Below are 20,375 nucleotides of genomic sequence, written 5' to 3'. Positions count from 1 at the left end.
ATAAAGCCTAAACAAGGGTATTGCTTATAAAAATAAAAGCCTCAAAATAGGAGGCATCCAAAACATTCATTGTTTCAAAAGTTAAAGCCTCAAAATGGGAGGCTTTCAAAATATTCATTGTTTCAACTCGAAACATGAGGTAACCAGAGTCTAAAAAAAATAATAATGTATATATATATATATATATATATTTTCTTCAAGGAGCAACGACAACCTCCTCAATGTGGCCCTCGTCCATGTGAGTCTCATCTATGGCTCCAACTATCGCAGCATCATCTCCTTCAATGGCCTCAGCAATAGGTTCATCTTCTTTCTCGTTAGTCTCGTTGGCAAGGATCTCAGTATCGATGGCTTCAAAATCAAGGTTTGAAAAGTCTGCTACTTGACCATGATGCTCCATTATCCACCTACGTAGGAGCTCGAAGCCTTTGAAGTACTGGACGAATTGAAGATCAGAGAAGCGATCAGACTCAAGAAACTTGGAGATCACCTTCTCATATTCTTCATCTATCTTCAGAAGGGCAGCTTAGACTTCCTCATCCTTTTGGATGATGAGCTTCTTTTCCACTTTCAACGCTTCCTTAAGTTCCTTCACTTTCTCCTTGGCCTTCGTCACTTGGTCCATTGCCTCGATCAGGTCCTTCCTCAACTTCAAGCTCTCAACCTCAATTGATTCAACCTTGGAATTTTCCACCACCACCTTCTCTTCACTACTCAGGTAATTAGTTGTCAAGCGCAGAGATTCACCAAGAACCTGGAAAATGAAAGAAGGGTCAAAACTCTTAATAGGTGTAAATACTCAATGAGCAACAGAAAGTAGCTGAGTAAAATACCTGCACCAATTTATGAATATGGCGGCTGACCAGCTCGTGAGAAGGGATGGATGAAAAACCTGTATGCTCGTCATTAGTAATGACATTGTGAGCTCATCCAAGAGCTATGGCAGGATCTTCCCAGACACTCTTGCCAACCTTACCCTTCCCTTTGGAGCGAGAGATTGGAAGAGTGGAGGTCATCATCTCAAGGGAAGGCGTAGGAGAAGATGGGGTACCAAAGAGAGACAAAGGGGTAAGGGTTTCATCTTTACCCTCATCCAACTTGTGATTTTTTGATCTAGGAGTAAGCAAGGGAAGAAGGCTTGTTCTTCAAACTCTTCACATGAGCGTGCATATCTTTGCTGTACCTAGTAGCCATTTCTGCAAAATAGAAGGTTAGAAAGCTAAGCTCTTATAAAGAAAGAGGAAATAAGAAAGAAGGGTAAGTTAAACCTACTTTTCTCTTCCCGAGCAACCTTTTTTAAAACAAATGTGGAAGGCTCAGGTCCAAGGCAACACTTGTATAAATGACAAGGATTTACCAGGTCGTCAAAATCGTCGATAGTAAGGGCAAACTCAAGAGTAGCTTGAACTCGTCCTTGATAACGCTCTTCCAATGCAAGACGATCAGAAACTGCAAGACAAGTTAACAAGGAAAGATTAGAGAATGATAAGTTAAAATAGCTGGTCTAACGAAAGGTAAAGAGACGCACCAAGAGAGGGAATTTCCCATTTCCGCAGCAACCACGGGACCTCACCCCACAGGTCGTCAGTCATGGTTTCCCATCTGGATCCAGAAATGAAAAAGTATCATGACTTCCAGTCATGAAAGGAAGTAGGAAAGCTACGAACGATCCTAGACTCCCTATTCCAAGGCAAGATTTCAAAATACCCGTAGTGGGTAGAAGGTTTCAGACGATATAAGTGAAGAAATTCATTTAATATTATCATGTCCCCATCATGGATAGATACCCAAAATGACATACAGCCAATAATCATCCTCCATGCGTTAAGGACGAGCTGGCCAGGTGCAACATTGAGAGCAGAAAGAAGTTGCATGATGAAAGGATGAACAAGAAAACAAAAGGTCACATGAAAAGGTAGCTTCATAAAAACTCACCTCACCATGAGCAAAGGAGCAGGCTTTTTCATTGGGATGAGGTAATCTTGTAACGACCCCTCCAGGGAATTTGAACCTTTTCGTATAGATTTCAGGTGTCTCTGTTCTAAAAAGCAAGACTCGGAGAGAGCATGGAAAGGGATTGAAGACGAAGAAGAAGAAGGTTTTGAAGAAGATGAGGGCTTTGAAGACGACAAGGGTTTCTACATCACAATTTCAAATCTTTATCAGTAGACTCATTACTCGATGATAGACCAGTTTCTAGCTCACTAGACCTAATGTCGATGTCCCTATACTCTATAGCAATCATCTCTGGGTGATGAGCAATCAACAAATGATAAATCAAGGGAAAAAGGCTAGTCAAAATAGGTCTAAAGGCCCCACGTTCTCAAGGTAAAAACAAACCAACTTGGGGATGATGCCCACCAAAGAACTCAAGGAATACCCCTAGTCTAGCAAAGAAGAATGACATGAAAGGAGCTTCCTACCTAATGAAAGCAAAATCAACCATTAATGGAATCTAGAGGAAAAGGAGTCTTACCGTACAGAGGGTACAGAAGCTTTCTTTTTGTTTCAGACTTCAAGTGTAACGTATAATGAAGAAGAAGAAGGATATTAGGAGTTTTTTTGCTAAAAAAGGAAGCAAAATCAATGCGTGGGAAACACTAGGAAAGAACACACGTGCGGCCAACACAAGAAGGGAACGTAGAAATTATCTGATGAAAACGTCACCCCATAATAAATGTGATGAGATGAGAATCTCAAGGCACAAATAAACTGACCCACCCAAGAAGGACTTTCCATATTCCTTTGCTCGTCCAAACAAAGGACGATAAAGGAATAAAATGGGCAACTGACGAGTAGCGCACAAACGGTCGTCTGTCACTCACAAACCATCCATAATAATGACGAGTAAAAGTATGTACGAGCGTAAGTGCATTAATTCCAGACAACATTCAATGATCGAGTGATAAATAAGCACGGAACCGTTATCTCCATCCAATAATGCGTAGTTAAAGGTCCATTACAGACAGCAAACGTCAGGATTAAATGGCCATCATTGAGCATTATCCTCTAGCTGCAGTGTAATGTTATACTGAGCATTAACTCAACATAAGGCTATATAAAGCCAGGAAAGACAAGTAAAAAGACATGAACACACATAAATTACTCTACAGAATTGAGATTCCTACATAGATTGAGCTAACTTAAGCATCGGAGGGTCCTTGACAAGCCCCGAACCAGTGCCATTATCCATTTAGTGTTTTCTCTTACACAGGATCTTAGGTCAGTCATCATACTAACAAGGAACAAACTAACGAGGTGAAATCGTGCTTCATCAGTTTTGATTGTGATTTCATTGTCCATTGAGAAAGGCTGAAATTTTATATGCTATGCTAAATTCTTTCTTTTATTCAAGTTGTTTGATTTTGTTGGTTGAAGAAAAAGAAATGAAGAAAATGAGAGTGTGTAAAAAGAAATGAAGAAAAAGAAATGAACAAGAAAGAGAAAAAATTAATATAATAATCAGCTTTAGAAATTTTTTAATGACATAAATTCTATTCCTAATCTACAGTAACCCATCAGGCATGGAGACGTACTGCTCATGAGCAAAAAACATTTTGAAATATGGAGAGACTGTTGGAGTAATGTTTTATGGTTTTATTCTCCATTTTAGAGAGATTTCAGGGTTTAGCTATACTATTGGAGATATTCTAAAAAAAATATTTGAAGAAGTTGTGTTTGGTTTCAAGTCAAAAAAAAAAAAAATTTCAGATAAACTAAAACCATCTTCTGTGGGGTCATTGGGATTTGGGAGTAGCTGGAGTAAGTATGAGACAAAAAGATATGGTAATTATAGTCATATTAGTTAAACTATTTACTTGTCAAATCACGTCCAATCGCCCATTTTTTTATACTATAATATAATCTACCCACTCTTCATGTTCTCTCTCCCTCCTCTCACAATATCACCGAACTCTCTCTTTCTCTCTCTCTATCCATAAAATATTTTTTAAAAAAAAAAACCTTAGTGGTATTAACTGAGTAACAAAACCAAAATAACTCGACAAAACCGTAATCTATGTGCCAAACAATACCACTCAAATTCTCCTTTTTTTTTTTTTATATAGATTATAGATTATATCTATTTCTATTTCTATTAACTATATAAAAAGCGGCTATGTCGCTACAGTACTCTGTACTATGCATTTTGGTTTCATGCGTCCTTTTTTGTCTGTTTGTTTGTGGAGGGCTAAACTCTACTATCTACACTGTACTGCTTTTTTGTCCTTCATCTTACTATTTGGTTTCGTGAGCAACTTTTTTTTTTCCCAAGTTTTAAACAGTAACTACAGTGCCATTTCTCGAGGGCCTCTCCTACAGTGGCATAGCACCCCGCTTCTTGGGCCCATGTTTTCGCATTACTGTGGGCAGCTTATTAGCAATCATAATTATAGGCACATTCTTTCTCTTCTTAAGCACTCTCGAATACTTTGAGTCTAGTCAGCACTCCTGGCCATCAAGTTAATTAAGTATTGTGTTGAAGAAAGTGGTCCCCTCCTCTGTTCCCCCGGATATTCCACTATCCTCATTGGGATGATGGAACTCATCGAAGACCCATAAATCGTATTGATCATAAGCCCTCGCGAAATCATTCCTTCTGGCCCCCACAAAATAGATTCTTAAGACTTTGGAGAGGATATTGAGAATGAGTGTCTTTTGCGTACTCGGGGGGGCCATAAAGGAACATTTGCTTCGTTTTGATAGGTCTGGAGAAGCACAATTGATTGGCTATCCAATCAATTAGTAGATACTTTTCTCCTAAATCCTCTATCGCGTATTCCTTGGGCCCTCCTTCGCTAGCTTTGCTTTGTTGCCTCCGCTATTTCTACCTCGGCTATTTGAGGGTATGAACTAGGGGTGTGCGTGGTTCGGTCGGCTCAGTTTTTTCTTAAATTTGTTATCGAACCAATAGGGATCAGTTTTGTAATAATTAAAACCGATGCATACCGATTAGGGTCGATTTTCCAACCTATAGTGGTGCGATTTAATCGGTTTGGTCGGTTTGAAACATTAACAATCTTTTTTTTCTTTTTTTCTTTTTTTTTTATAATAAAAAAAATTTGTTCAACCTATAAAAAAAATCTGTTCAATAGAAACTTTATAAAAAAAATCTGTTCACCCAAACAGTAATGATCTTGTGCAAAAAATTTGTTCACATGAAGACATATTAGAATATTAAAATGAGAAACAAGGAACTCAAGAATGGATAAACAATTTGAAAAGCCCCAGCACCTTGTGGCTTCCTTGTGACAGAATACCATTTGCTAAGGATATGTAAGGAAAATATAGGCCACGAAAGAAATGAAATGCTAAAATAATATACTTGAACAGTTGTTTCCTATACCTTATCTAAGAACACCTTTATCAACTCTAGTTTCAAACTTCAATTCAAAACCATACGTCATTATGAGGAAGGGAGCCATCATGCAAAAAAAAAAAACCTATTGATTTACCACCAAAGAAAAAAGTCTCTAAAGGAAAAGAGTCAACAAAAGCGGCTCTCACGCCAAGCCAACCTCAGAGGCATATAAAACTTTAGACATACTTTTACTGGAAAAGAAAATTACCTATAAGTGGTAGAATGCCATAAACGAACAGTCCCATCTTTAGACTCAGGTGAGAGGCGAGAACAAAAGAGAGAGTTAAAGGATGGACACACAAGAATTAATTTATACTAGGTAGAATTTGAAAACCTAAACCAAAACGACACCGTTTTGTTTTTGTTTTTTGTTTTTTTTTTTTTTTAATAACACTTAGATCATACGATACGACAACGCTTTATTAAAAAATAAATAAAATGAGAACCTGTGTTCGAACGACGCCATAGTATCTACCATCTAAACTAAACTAAACAGACTAAACTTGGGAGAAGAACAGAGAACTCAGATCAGAAGAACTGGAGAAGCCGAGAAGTGAAGAACGATATACATACAGGTATCGGTTCGGTTCGGCATGTATCGGTTTCAGATTTCCAGCTCTGGTGACCGCACTGTACCGGCATCAGGATTCCCTTCGCGCTCCGATTGCCAGCATTGGCTTCGTCGGTCGGTTGCAATGGCGGTGCAGGACAATCGGCGCCGATTGGTTGGATCGGTGCCGATGACTTTCTGCTCACCCCTAGTATGAACCCCCGGATCTAGGCAGGTTGGCACTGTAGCTACAATAACTACTTTTTTTCTTTTTCTTTTTTCAGTAATAGGTTTGTGTTTTTTTTTTTTTCTTTTAAATATTTATGTAAGTTGGTATATATATTGTGTTATACTGACAAAATAAATTTCACAATATTTTCAAAATTATTGACATGCGTGGATGCGCTAAAGCACTGTAGCTACAGGGCCTTGGTTTCGTGAGCCACTTTTATTTTTTTTTTTTCCAAGTTTTGAACAGTAACTACAGTGCCAAGTGGCACTATAGCTACAGTAGCCTTTTTTTTTTTTTTTTTTTTTTTTTTTTTTTTTTTTTTTTTTCAGTAATCGATTTGTGTTTTTTTTTTTTCTTTTAAATATTTATGTAAGTTGATATATATATTGTTATACTTACACAACAAATTTCACAATATTTTCACAATTATTGACGTGTCAATTTATTATAAGTCGAAATAAAATAATAAAATATGAGACTATGACCAATCACAACTAAAAATAAATGTTTTGAGAAAATGTTACAACACTTATTGTGCAGTACTTTTGGTTTATTCAACTGGCATGATAGCTACAGTGCCTAAAGTTTTTTTTTTTTTTTTTCAATAATAGGTTTGTGTTTTTTTTTTTTCTTTTAAATATTTATGTAAGCTGGTATATATATTTTTATATTGACACAACAAATTTCACAATATTATAGATATCTCAAGAAAATATGGGACCTGGCTGCATGGAATGCCCCTCTGTTTATTTTCCACCATTCTATATTTACATTTTTTTTTAAAAAAATTTATTTATTTATTTATTTATATATATAGAATGCCATTCTATATTTATGATATTCAATGCAAGGTTTCTTACGCTGACTAACACCTACGACCATGAATATTTTGTTTGGTCAAGGTTAACAGAGATGAAGAGATTTTTTTTTTTTTTTTTTTTTTTAGTTCAGCATTTGGTAGATACCATGGACATGGAGATAAGGGGAATTTGGCGCAGAAAAGTCAGGAGATGAAGAGAACTTATAAATTTGTAGTTTGCTCAACAGTCAACAGGTACGTCCAAAATGAGGAGGACACATGAGTTAAGAAATATTCCATGCAGATTATCAAATATATATATATATATACATATTCCATGCTATCCCATGGCCCATTTGATGAGCTCTGGCTGCCGCTTGGCGATCGTTATTTATTTTTATTTTATTTTTTAAAAATAAAATAAAATTTTAACATGTGACATCTATTTTATAATAATAATTGTGGATTTTAGTTAGTTCAACTAGTAAAGTCTCTAATGGTTGAATAAAAGATTGAAGTTCAATCTTTACCTACATCAAAAACCGATTAGTGTCTTAATCTGATGATAAAGAGTATCATCAGGAGCAGATGCTATAGGTTGAAACTCTCTAAAACAAAATTATAAAAATAATTTTTTACTATTAAGCCAAAACACCCATTAAATTTAATATAGGCGATATTCAAACCTCAAATTTCTTATTTGATGGTAATAAATTTTATTAGTTAAACCAGTTAAAACCTTAAAATAGATTGCAAGGAGTGAACCTTTTGCTTTGGCACAAGCAAGTGAAAAAGAGGCAAAGATAGAAAATTTCCACCTTTTAAGAATAAGAAATATTACAAAGATTCAAAATTTTAAGTCAAAAGACTTGTAACTCATTTGGTTGATACCTTTTAATGTTTAAAACGAAGATATCCAAGGTCAATTCTCTCATTTCCTAACTATCAAATTATCAGCAAAAAGAAGATTAAGAAATACACATTTTAACTCAATCACCTATCAAAATGAAACATTACATTATTTTGAATCCCAAAAATTATAAATGGTTGATTTTGTAATAAATTTTGTTGTAATTCCCTCTCCATATATAAATTTAAAGAGTCTATCTAAAACTCATAATTCATGGTTGCAAAAGTCAAAGAGTAGAGTGTTAGAGATACTACCAACATTTTTTTTTCTTTTCAAAAAAGAGATACTATAAATTTTACTACATAAATATTACAAACTGAAGTATCATCAATCACAAAAAGTAGTTCAAAATTCGTTTCTTAGTTGTGGAAATAGCACTAGCTACATTGATTCAGTTAAAATATTGTTTGAACTTTGTCTTGATCAATAAATCTTTAGAAAATTGAACTTGAATTTTCGGTTGATGTTTCAAGAGAGCTTGGAAGAACTTCTATGCTTGTGTTCAAAATATCGCTCTCCAAAAGTCTTGAAATATGTGCCTTAATACTGCTTTTATACCTTGGCTTGAAAATGACAAAACCATAGGCGTGTAGTTGAAAAAACATAATTGAAAAACTATTTTTGCACGAATCTCGATGGATCTTTTTAATGCGTGAATTCTAACTTGTCTTCAACCTAAAATCTTGACTTGTAATAAACATAACTCAATTTATTAAGGTCAAAATGGCCAAATATCATTATTTGGCGATATATTTAGTAATCTACCATTGTTTGGGAAAAATTTAGCAATCTATCACTTTTTCGAAACTCAAGTTTGACTCATTACTCATGTGTTATGAAAATTGAGTTCTTTAAAAATCTGCCATAGTGGTCCTGCTGACCTGAAATTAAAAAAGAGTCATACTAACAAGTGCCGTTAGGGCAACAGTTAACAATCTATTTTAGGAAAATTTTGACACCACTTTTATGAGAAATGAAAAAAACAGTCATAACGTTAATTGTTTTTTTTTTTTTTCTTTTCTCATAAAAATTTTCTTTAAATAGATTGTTAACTAATACTCTAAGGGTATCAGTTAGTCTTTCCCATTAAAAAATATAAAATTTCATGTATAACTTGAGTTTTATAAACTCAAGTAATCTTTAGTTTCAAAATATGTAACTCACCATTCATGCTTTTGTCAAAAACTTGTGTTAGTTGGTTATTGTAGTTTTGACTTCTGATGCCTGACAGTGTTGGCGTGTGAGGGAGAGAAAGAGAGACAGAGAGTTTTCCTTAAATTGACTTGTAAACAAAGTGCTGATAAAACACAATAAAAAACTAACTTGGACATAGAAAATTTTTCCAAGACACTCAAGAAACTCATAGGAAGCTGTAGGCTATCATCAAAATGCCCTAAGATACTCGAGTTTGTAAAACTTTGAGTGTGGATAAAAATTTAATTATCATGTCACCTTTTTAATTACTAAAGAAATTTATGAAACTTGATTTTCATAAACTTGAGTTACAGGTAAAAATTGAGTTTCTCGAACTCGATTTTTAAAAAGATAGTAGATTACTAAATATTTCTCAAACAATAGTAAAACACTAATTATTTTGGTCAAAGCTAGTATTTGGCCATTTTTTGGTGTTTTACTTTTCAAAGATATATAATTTAATAGTTTTGTCCTACGTTTAACTATCTGACCTATTTAGATAAAAATTAAAAATTAAAAAAAAATAAAAAAAAAAATAAAAAAAAAAACTATTTGACCTTGTTCTATAAATAAGAGTAATAAGATGATGAATTCTACAAGGTATATTCAAAACATAATCATGAAGATCCCTACCAGAATTGCTTTTCCATTCTTGTTCTTCATTATTCTTTCTAAAAGTAATTTCTTAGCCAAGGCACAAAACACGACAATCTCAGTTAACGTCGGTGTGATTCTTGACTTCGATACATGGACTGGGAAGATGGATCTGAGTTGCATCAACATGGCCCTTGCAGACTTCTATGCCTCCAATAGTTACTACAAAACTAGGCTACTTCTTAGCTCCAGAGACTCCAAAAGTGATGTTGTTGAAGCAGCTGCTGCAGGTAAATTAATCTCCCTCCCTCTTATTCATCCCCATCTGCAGACTGTAGACTGTAGGTAAGATCTCATGTTAGATAGCTTTAGTTTATTTTATTTTATTTTATTTTATTTATTTATTTTCAATCACTCTCTGCAGTCTTTTCTTCTTATTGGATTGGGACCCTTCGTAGTTGCAGCATTGGATTAATGGGATTATGTGATTAATAATGTGATCTACATCGTTAAACTTTCTCTCCACTAGTACTAAATTTAAACGAAAGACAATACAAAAAATTTGTACTAATAATTCCTTTTGTTATTCTATGTGGTATCTAGTATTTCGTAGATGATGGTTCAGTTCAACATAGGAGTTCATTGTCGATTCTCAGATTTTAGGTTAGGAGAGGCTTTTGGAAGCCAAAGATGCGGTTAGACCGAAATTAGAAAATTGGAATCTATGAAGAACGTACGGCATCCTTCTTCTTTTTTATTATCATTATATATTAATATTTTAAGTTAGAACATGCACTTGTTAATTTATTTATTTTTATAAGCATACACTTGTTCATTGATTATTAAACATTAGGGGATTAGTATAACTGTCATTTTGCTTTATTAAATTTGTCAAGAGCTTTGTAATTCAATTGTTAGCATCTTATGGTATTTCCAATCTAAACAATAAGGAATCATATGCTCATATGCTTCCATATTGTATGTATCGAATATTATAATAAAAAATAAAAAAATTTAACTACACTCCTAAAAAAATACATGGTTAACTTTTAATTGATGTGATAATTTTACAAAACAACGTATAGGATGGTTAGTGGTAAACAATTAATGAAACTAGATTGAAGGGTTATATGACATTAACAACAATTCAAAAGTTTAGGATGTCAACTACAAGTTCTAAAACAGTGTTTCACGCGTTTCGCATATGCATTTTCTTTTTTTTCTTTTTTTTAACCAGCACCTCTTGCACTGTTCATGAGACATGAACAGTGCATTAAGGCAAATGAACAGTGTTTTGTGAGTGTGAACAGTAACCACAAATTATTTTTTTATTGTTTTCAGTTTTCAGCAAAATATGCAGTATCCAAATGGACCCTAAATCCCTTTTTTTTCATACTTTGCTAGATTAGAGTGCTACTTTTCAATATGTTCCTTGTTTTCCTTTTTAGACATGCTTGAGCATTGTAATTTCAGAGATTGATTGCACTGCTCCCTAAGTTGAGTACATGGGTTGTTTAATTCAATAAAATTTTACTTATCAAAAAATTAAAATAAAAGAATCAAAGTTAGAAAAATAACCAACCTGCTCAAAATTATTCCCTTCAATAAACGAATCCTGACGATTTTCAACGCATTCAACATAACCATTCTCGACATATTCGTAACCGCCATTCTCTTCAGCATATACAACATTGCCAGCATCTTCATCCCATTCATCATGACCAGCCTCTTCAGCATGTGCATCATAGCCAGCCTCTACATCACATGGATTGTGGACGGCTACCACTTCCTTCCCAGCCTGTTCCCCCAGAGCAAAACCGTTGCACTATCATCCCATTCCTCCTCAATAAAAGGAGCATATCGGTGGCTATTCGGTGGTCCAATATTATTCTTATGAAATACCCGACACAGAGATACTAAAGTTAGGGAGATTAAAAAATGTATTTTAACTATTCTTATTTAATGGCTTCAAGTTAACATTTCTGAGTTTCACTATTCGTGTAAGGGATTTTAAGATAGATAGCTATCATTTTCAGTTTAACTGTTCATTTAAATTATTAATGATATGGTAAAATCTAATATGCTCATATCATAAGGACAAAGTTTTTCTTTATACAAGTTTAGAGAAATTTCCTCAAACCTACTACGTAACCATTCGTAAGACAATTCATGTATTTGACTTTCAACTATCACATATTGAGTTGGTGGAATTTTCTTCCAAATTAATTAGTTTAAAAGTAAACCTTTTCCATGTAAAAAATCTATGATGACGAAAAGAAAAAGAACCAAATAATTCTTTAAGTAGAGCAAGACAACATGGTAGGATACAAACTTCTAATTTTGATTCATCCAACCACCAAAATGTCATGCAAAACCCATGGTTATGATATTTAGTTATTTGCATTTTTTTTTCTAGCAAGGAACCTTTTTTTTCTTCAATAATAGATTTTTTTTTTTGTTAATAAAAATATATATATATATATTATATTGATTTCATTTTGAAAAGGGTCACAGGCTACAGATTTGAGCTAGGTAGCCACCTTTAGGTTTTGGAGAAACTGATTTTTAATTTTATGGGGTCAAGCGTAAATTTTTTTAACCAAAACTTTCAAATAATATATATTATTGTATACTAATAAAAAATTTTCATAGTCATACTGTATTCGTAGTTCCGTCACTAGTTTTTGCAGTCACATGCAGTGATCTATGGTGATCTTTTATTGTGGTCAAGGTGTGATAATTTCTTGTCACCACCATCACTCAACTCTATCCACCATCCCTTGTTTGAACTCAATCTCGCAATTTGCTGCAACTCATATATATGTGTTAGGTTCAAGTTGTAATAGATGTAATTCAAAGTTATGTTATATTGTCTAATAGCTTTTTACTAGATTTTTTCTATATATATATATATATATATATATAAAAAGCTTTTTATTGGATTAATAATTCATAAATCTCACAATTGGATTACATGTTCTCTATGTTTTTAATGTGCATCCTAAGTTTCATGCCAATCAGATGCTATTTACTATTCGATCTAGAAACCCAACTTCTATGTACAATTTTAAATACAAAACTTGTATATTTTACCAATAACATAGTTATTGATCTCATATTATCTTGAAATTTGCAAGCATGTGGAGTATAAGAAGATCTAATCTAACAGTGGATTTGTTAAAATGTACTTCCAATTAAAAAATATTTAGTGTTGTAATATAGCTTAAAGTTAACATAGCTTATATATATATATATATATATATATTTTGTTAGGTTTTAGATCCTTGTAAACTAGATTGTTTAACGTAATTAATTAACCAAGTGAATACTTAGATTTATTATTCAGATCTAGGTTAAAACAAAACAATCATATCATGCAAAGCAACGGAAAAGTAAATAATACAACGATATGATGACCCAGGAAAACCAAACCGGTAAAAAACCTAGGGAGGATTTAACCTAGCTATTCTCAAAGTAAAAAGCAAATCCACTAGAAAGAATTGAAATTTGTACAATAGAACTTAGACCACTAACATTCTATTGCTACATCGAGTAGAAAACTTACTCCCACGACCACATGATAGCTCCGAGTTCACGGACTACTTCTTTCCTTGGCCTTTGCAACACAAGCACCCACACTTGTGATAAAAAACACAAACTCTCTTGTTTGTGACTCCAAGACCACCCTTGAAGGTTTAGATCATCAGCACCTTTGATGACTAGAGAAGGCAGCAACTTCTACAACACCGGATCTTGAGATTCTTCAAGAAATAAAACCAGTAGAAGATATGAGAGAGCTTTTTGGGTACAAAACCCTAGATACAAAAGAGGTAGATACAAAAGAGGCACATTATTCTCTCTCTGAAAAGCCTTATCAAAAACGTGCTTAGGGTTTCCTTTATATACTAGAAGTGTTTTGCTGGAAACCCAATACATTTAAGTAGAGTTTAGGCTAAAATAGAATTTTACAGATACGTGTTTCGATCAATCGAGCCTGTTTCTCTATCTGTCGAACCAGATAGTTTCTAAACTCTTCTTTCTGCAACTTGTATATTCTTGAATCTTGACTTGTATCACCTTGAACATTGTCTAATAATACCTATAGACTCTAGAATCTATATCTAGGCAAGTTTGTGTTCACTATTTGCCAATTGTTCTAAACTTACATATATATAATCCTAGTGTCCAACATGGATTGAGTATAAGCTTAACTATGTGTTTATAAGCTCTTAGGCACCCCCTTTGTAAGCCAGTTTTCAAGAGTGAGTTTTACCCATGATTTTTAGTATTTGGTATCAAATCCAACCACCATGTCGAGTAAACAAATATTAAAATGGCTTACTAAGTCATTGAATAACTGATAAGTGAGTGGAGCTACCAAAAAAAGAGAAAGGGCTACCATTGGATCAATGTCGATAAAGTGGGCTGATCCTAGTGTCTCACATGGATTAAGTGATGGTAAGTTATGATCTTATTGTCCCACATGGATTAAGTGTAAGCTTAACCATATATTTATAAGATCTTGGACACCCTCCTCTTGCAAGCCGATTTTCAAAGGTGAGTTCTATCCATGGGTTCTTAGTGTGAACTTGAAAATTATTGTGAAAGTATTTTAGGTTTGGTTCCAAGTAGAACTATTCACAACTTATCATCTAAGATTTATTGTGAAAGTGTTGTCAGCGTAGCACTTCTCTTATTCTAATCATTACACTAGACTCCACCACCAAAATATCTTTCTTTTTTTTTTTAACTTCAATCTTTTGTTACAAGTAGCTATGGACAATTTCCTATGATTAAGCGTGTATGGCTCTGGTTGGGCTAGGTTTGGAGTATTTTTCAACCCAATTGGACCCCCACAAGTTGGAAAATCTTTAATTCAACCCAATTCATGGTAGTTCTAAAAACCAACCAATCATGTAGTGTAGGGATCAAATTGTTTTGAGTTAGGAGTCATTTTTTTCAAATCTAATAAAAAAAATTAGTTTAATTTCAACCATTCTATTTGGCATCAACTTATTTAGCTTTTTGCCCATTTATGTTTGCTAAAAATTGGCTAAAGAATACTTATATTTGAAAATGTAGCATTTTAAAAAGCTCTACATAAACAAAGTAATCTAAAAGTCAAATGAAAATTTAAAAACTCAACCCATCAACCTTTGCAAAACTAACCCAAGATGTCAACATATTGATAAGGTTGATGGGTCGAAAGTACACCCTTACCTAACACATTTCAAACTTTTATTGGACCATATGCTCCAACCACATTTGTTTGTTGTAATCCTAGTGAGTGCTGACTATTGTTGTCAGTGCTTTACTATCTTCTTAACAATGAATTATATGCTCTAGGATGTGAAATTTATGGTATTTTTACAAAATTTTCTAACTAGCTTCATATATTATTCCATTAAATAGTTAAACTTTTCAATTGGTTACTAAGACCTCTATAGCCCTAGGAATGATAATGGGGAAACCCATGCGAGGAGTAGTGAGGCATGTAAGGTTGAAAATGTTTTACTAATCCTTATGAGAGAATTCAGACATTAATGAGATAAAGATGAAAAATATAGGGAAATGATTACTATGAGAGTAAAAAGAAAGAAATAGAGACAAGTGTTTTGAGAATATTAATAGAACATGTATATATATTTTTTTAAGAGTACTAAGTAAGTATTTTAACACACACACACGAGGAGAGGGGAGAAAGTTTGAAAGAAACTGACAGTGATGTATATCCAAAAGAGTCTAACTCTTGGATACATAGCACAGACTTTAAACCTCTTTAACTCACACTCATTTTCTGATGTAGGATTAATCCACTGTTTTTTCTTTTGAGAATACTAAGCAAATATTTTAACACATACACACACACAAGGAGAGGGGAGAAGGTTTTAAAGAATCTGACAATGGTGTATAAAATTATATATACATTATAACTCATATATGCATAAACAAATCACATGTATAAAAAAGTTAAACATATATTTCATTAAAAAAAAAAAGTTAAACATATATTAAACAAAATCAACATGGAGAAAAGTGCGGTAGGGTGGGTCATAGTGTCTATTCTTCATTAACTATGCATAAATGAAAGATTACCAAAATTTTCATTTATTTCTCATTTGTTTATAAAGGTCCACATTAGTTAGAGTTTGACTGGGCATTAAATTGGATTTTTTCTCACTTTCACTTTTTCTTTTTCTTTTTCCAACAACAGCCGTAGACCTGATAAAAAATGTAGAAGTGCAAGCCATCATAGGGCCAGAAAGTTCCATGCAAGCCAAGTTTATCATCAATCTTGGGGAGAAAGCCCAAGTGCCCATTGTAGCATTCTCAGCAACAAGCCCTTCTCTTACTTCACTTCAACGTCCATATTTTTTTCAAGCCGCTCAAAATAGCTCATCTCAAGTGAAAGCTATAAGTGCGATTGTTCAAGCCTATGGATGGAGAGAAGTCGTGCCAATCTACACTGATAATGAGTATGGACAAGGTATGATACCCTTCTTGATTGATGCCTTGCAAGAAGTTGATGCCCGTGTCCCTTATCGAAGTGTCATTCCTCCATTAGCCTCAAAGGACCAAATTGGTGAAGAACTTTATAAGTTGATGACAATGCAAACTAGAGTCTTCATTATGCACATGCCAATTGATCTTGGTTCTCGGCTTTTCACCAAGGCAAAAGAGATTGGAATGATGAGTGAAGGTTATGTTTGGATCATGACTAGTGGGATGACCAATTCCATTCGCTCGATAGAATCTTCAGTACGTGATTCAATGCAAGGGGTATTGGGTTTAAAAACTTATGTTCCAAAAACAATTGAGCTTGAAAATTTCACACTTCGATGGAAAACAAAATTCCATCAAGACAATCCAAACATTTTGGATGTTGAATTGAATGTTAAGGGACTATGGGCATATGATGCCGCTTCAGCGCTAGCCAGGGCAGTTGAGAAGGTTGGGACTACAAATTTTGGCTTTGAATATACAATTGGTTCAAGCAATTTAACTGATCTTGCAACTATGGGGGTCTCTTTAAATGGTCCAAAACTTCTCGAAGCATTATTGGACACTAGATTTACTGGCCTTGCTGGAGAGTTTAGTCTCCAAAATGGGCAACTACAATCATCAACTTTTCAGATAATTAATGTGAATGGTAATGGAGAAAGAGGGGTTGCATTTTGGACTCCAAAAAATGGACTCATAAGGGAATTGAATTCTACAAACACAAGCGCATATTCCACTTCAAGAAGAAACCTAGGACCAATTATATGGCCGGGTGATTCAAGCTCTATCCCCAAAGGTTGGGAGATTCCAACAAATGGGAAGAAGTTGAGAGTAGGAGTTCCAGTGAAGGATGGCTTTTTTGAATTTGTTAAGGTGGAACATGATGCTAGCACTAACACAACGAAGGTCACAGGATACATCATAGATATCTTCAAGGCTGTTATGGAAGCTTTACCATATAATGTTGACTATGAGTTGATTCCTTTTGCAAAGCCTAATGGTGAAAGCGCTGGTACATATAATGATATGGTGTATCAAGTATATCTTGGGGTTAGTAAAAATCCTTAGTTTACTAATTTTAACAATTAAGATTACATTTTAAGCCTTTATATTTCTTAGTTTGTCATTTTCCTTCTAGATTTTGTTATCTATCTAAACAATGGCACACATATAGTACTGGAAATGATGGAAGTAAATATTTTACTTTGACAGAACTTCGATGCTCTGGCTGCAGATACAGTTATCCTTGCAAATAGGAGTAAGTATATAGACTTCACGTTGCCATACACAGAATCTGGAGTAACAATGGTAGTACCAATCAAAGACAATGATAGGAGAAACGCATGGGTGTTTTTGAAACCATTAACTTGGGACCTTTGGATAACAAGTGGGGTTTTCTTTGTCTTCATTGGCTTTGTGGTATGGGTTCTTGAACATCGAATAAATGAAGAATTCCGCGGGCCTCCATCACATGAGATTGGAACAAGCTTGTGGTACTCCTTCTCAATCATGGTTTTTGCACAAAGTAAGTTCCTTTCATCATTTTCTCATTTATTACTGTAGAAATGAATGATTCAAATACTCAATAGAAGGCATATGCAAAATGCACAATCTATAACAACTTGTGCACTACTTGGAGGCTTATAACAACTTTAGAAACTTAGAATTCCCATCCTTCAGAAATAATCATGTAATAAACTAGTTGATAACTTGCTTACTAGCCTATAATATGAAAATTGCTTGTGACATATACTAATATTATAGCCTAAGATTCCTTGAATTCAACTTTATCATGTGTTAAAACAAGTAATATACTAATAGTACTATACCTAGATGATATCTCAAATATCGTATTAACTTGACATTTATGATGTAACTATGTAATTCTCTAAAGCCCATTTGAATTTAATTTACAGAGGAGGCCTTGGTTAGCAATTTAGCAAGGTTTGTGGTCATCATATGGGTTTTTGTGGTGCTCATTCTCACTCAAAGTTACACTGCGAGTTTGACATCACTCTTAACTGTTCAACAATTGCAACCAACTGTTACTGATGTTAACCAGCTTATTAAGAATGGGGAGTATGTGGGCTACCAAGAAGGCACTTATGTTTTGGAAATTCTGGAAGAAATGAATTTTGACCTAGCTAAGCTTAGGACATATAAATCTACAGAAGAATGTGATGAACTTTTATCAAAAGGAAGTGCAAATGGAGGTATAGCTGCTGCTTTTGATGACATCCATTTTATGAAGGTTTTACTATTACAATATTGCTCGAAGTATACCATGATTCGATCCATATATAAGAATGATGGGTTGGGTTTTGTAAGCTCTCTCTCTCTCTCTCTCTCTCTCATGTATATGTGTTTGTGTTGGTTTGTAGTTTTTCATATAGATTTTTTTTTTTTTTTTTTTTTTTAACGTTTCTCAGGTCTTTCCAAAAGGTTCCCCTTTCTTATCTGATGTTTCATGGGCAATATTAAATGTGACCGAAGGAGGGAAAATGAAAGAAATTGAAAAGGCATGGTTTGGGGACCAAAGTAATTGTTCAAGCTCCAACACCCAAGTTTCTTCTAGCAGTCTTAGCTTAGAAAGCTTTTCGGGCCTATTCCTCATCGCTGGCATTGCTTCCTTATCAGCTCTCATCATCTCCTTCTCCATGTTCCTTTACAAGGAGAGGCGGAAAATCTCGATCAACTTTGATTCAAAAAACTCAATATGGAGAAGAATATGTCATGCCTTAAGAATCTTTGACATCAAAGACCTTAGCTCGCATACTTTTAGGAATAAATCATTGAAAGATAGTGGTGACATTGACAATGTTCAAGGTATAGGCACACGTGATGCCTCAACAAACATTTGTTGCTCGACAAGTCCAATAAGTTGTTTAGTCCACACGGAACCCAAATTTACTTTCTCAGAAGATTCAGGAACACCATCTAGAGAATATTTCATTCCTAATCCACATGATCAGACATCTCTATCTGTAGAAGATAATGAGCAAATTGGTCACCCAAATCCATTTCAAGGGGTCCAAGAACCCAAGAAATAGCTCTAGAAAACTGTTAAAATAAATTTTAGTTTTGTAAACAATGATATAGTCATCCATATGATACTTTTATTTAAGGATAGTATTTCTCGTATGGTACTAGTGGAGGACTAAAGGCATCACACATACAAAAATTTATAAACAAGTTAGAGTTTGTTCGTGCATTTTGTTTTTATTTTGGAGAAATAAAATAAAATTTTAAGTTATAATGTCAATTCTATGACTATTGTTCTTTACCATCAGACCAAAAACAATAATCGTTTCTTGTGGATGTATGCAAGATTTGGTAATTAAATGTCTACTTGAGAACAAAATATATTATTACTCAAATTAAATTTAATCCAATTTTGAAAATTTTATATAGGAAACTTTTTTTTTACCTAATTTATTAATTAATTCATTTGTTAATTTACTAACTGTTACCTGATAGTCCTAATCTAAGTAAATGAGCCATCTTATCCATGTTTCGTTATGCACGCTGATTTCTTTTCCCAACTCTTAACTCCCATCAATGAAGAAGTGTTAAAGAACTGTAATTTGGTGCAACTACTTAGGGTAACAATGGTTTTTAAGTCTAATTTTTATTATATGATATATGAAAAGATATATATATATATTAAAGCTGAAATCAAACTTTTATGTGGCAATTAGATAGAATAAAAATATTATTTAAAAAAAAAAAAAAAAGTAGTAGTTGATATGAATAAAACATAACATGCATTAAAACTGAAATCAAACTTTTATGTGGCAATTAGATAGAATAAAAATATTATTAAAAAAAAAAGAAAAAAGAAAGAAGTAGTAGTTGATATGAATAAAACATAACATGCATTAAAACTAATTGTTACTTTATCAGAAGAATTGATAAAGTAATAGAAGAAAACTTGATAAGAACAAAGAAGCTATTTTTTTTTTTTTTTTAAATGTTGCAATTTGGTGCTGCCATTTGGTGTTAAACCATAGCTTATAAACTTAACTTGCAATTTGGTGTAGTCACTTAGCACAACAACGACTTATAATTCCAAATTTTAATATATAGTCCATGATATGATATTGATCCCAAAACAATGTACATAATATGATATGTTATTAGATTAGATTCCTCGCAAAAAAAAATATATATAATAGAACTCGAGTTCCAATATAACTTTTTTATTTCCTTTACAAAGCATAACTTTGATTAAAAAAT

General features: G+C 33.6%; 1 protein-coding gene across 2 annotated transcripts in view; it reads left to right on the top strand.

Moving 5' to 3' along the window:
• The window catches only part of LOC126714782 (glutamate receptor 2.8-like), a 29,604-nt gene extending 10,209 nt beyond the window's left edge, over positions 1-19,395 (top strand). Inside the window, exons 1-5 of one of the 2 annotated variants that reach the window (XM_050415085.1) lie at positions 9,659-9,928; positions 15,853-17,189; positions 17,352-17,664; positions 18,056-18,462; positions 18,569-19,395. In XM_050415085.1, the coding sequence (XP_050271042.1) occupies positions 9,664-9,928; positions 15,853-17,189; positions 17,352-17,664; positions 18,056-18,462; positions 18,569-19,189 (2,943 nt within the window). In that variant the 5' untranslated portion in view covers positions 9,659-9,663 and the 3' untranslated portion in view covers positions 19,190-19,395. Of the gene's footprint in view, positions 1-9,658; positions 9,929-15,852; positions 17,190-17,351; positions 17,665-18,055; positions 18,463-18,568 lie in introns of those variants that run through there. The other variant, XM_050415087.1, reaches the window with a different exon arrangement.
• Positions 19,396-20,375: the final 980 nt, after the last annotated feature.

This window comes from Quercus robur, chromosome 2 (genome assembly GCF_932294415.1).
Source record: "Quercus robur chromosome 2, dhQueRobu3.1, whole genome shotgun sequence".
Lineage (NCBI taxonomy): Eukaryota > Viridiplantae > Streptophyta > Magnoliopsida > Fagales > Fagaceae > Quercus > Quercus robur.
This window is presented reverse-complemented; position numbering and strand designations above follow the sequence as displayed.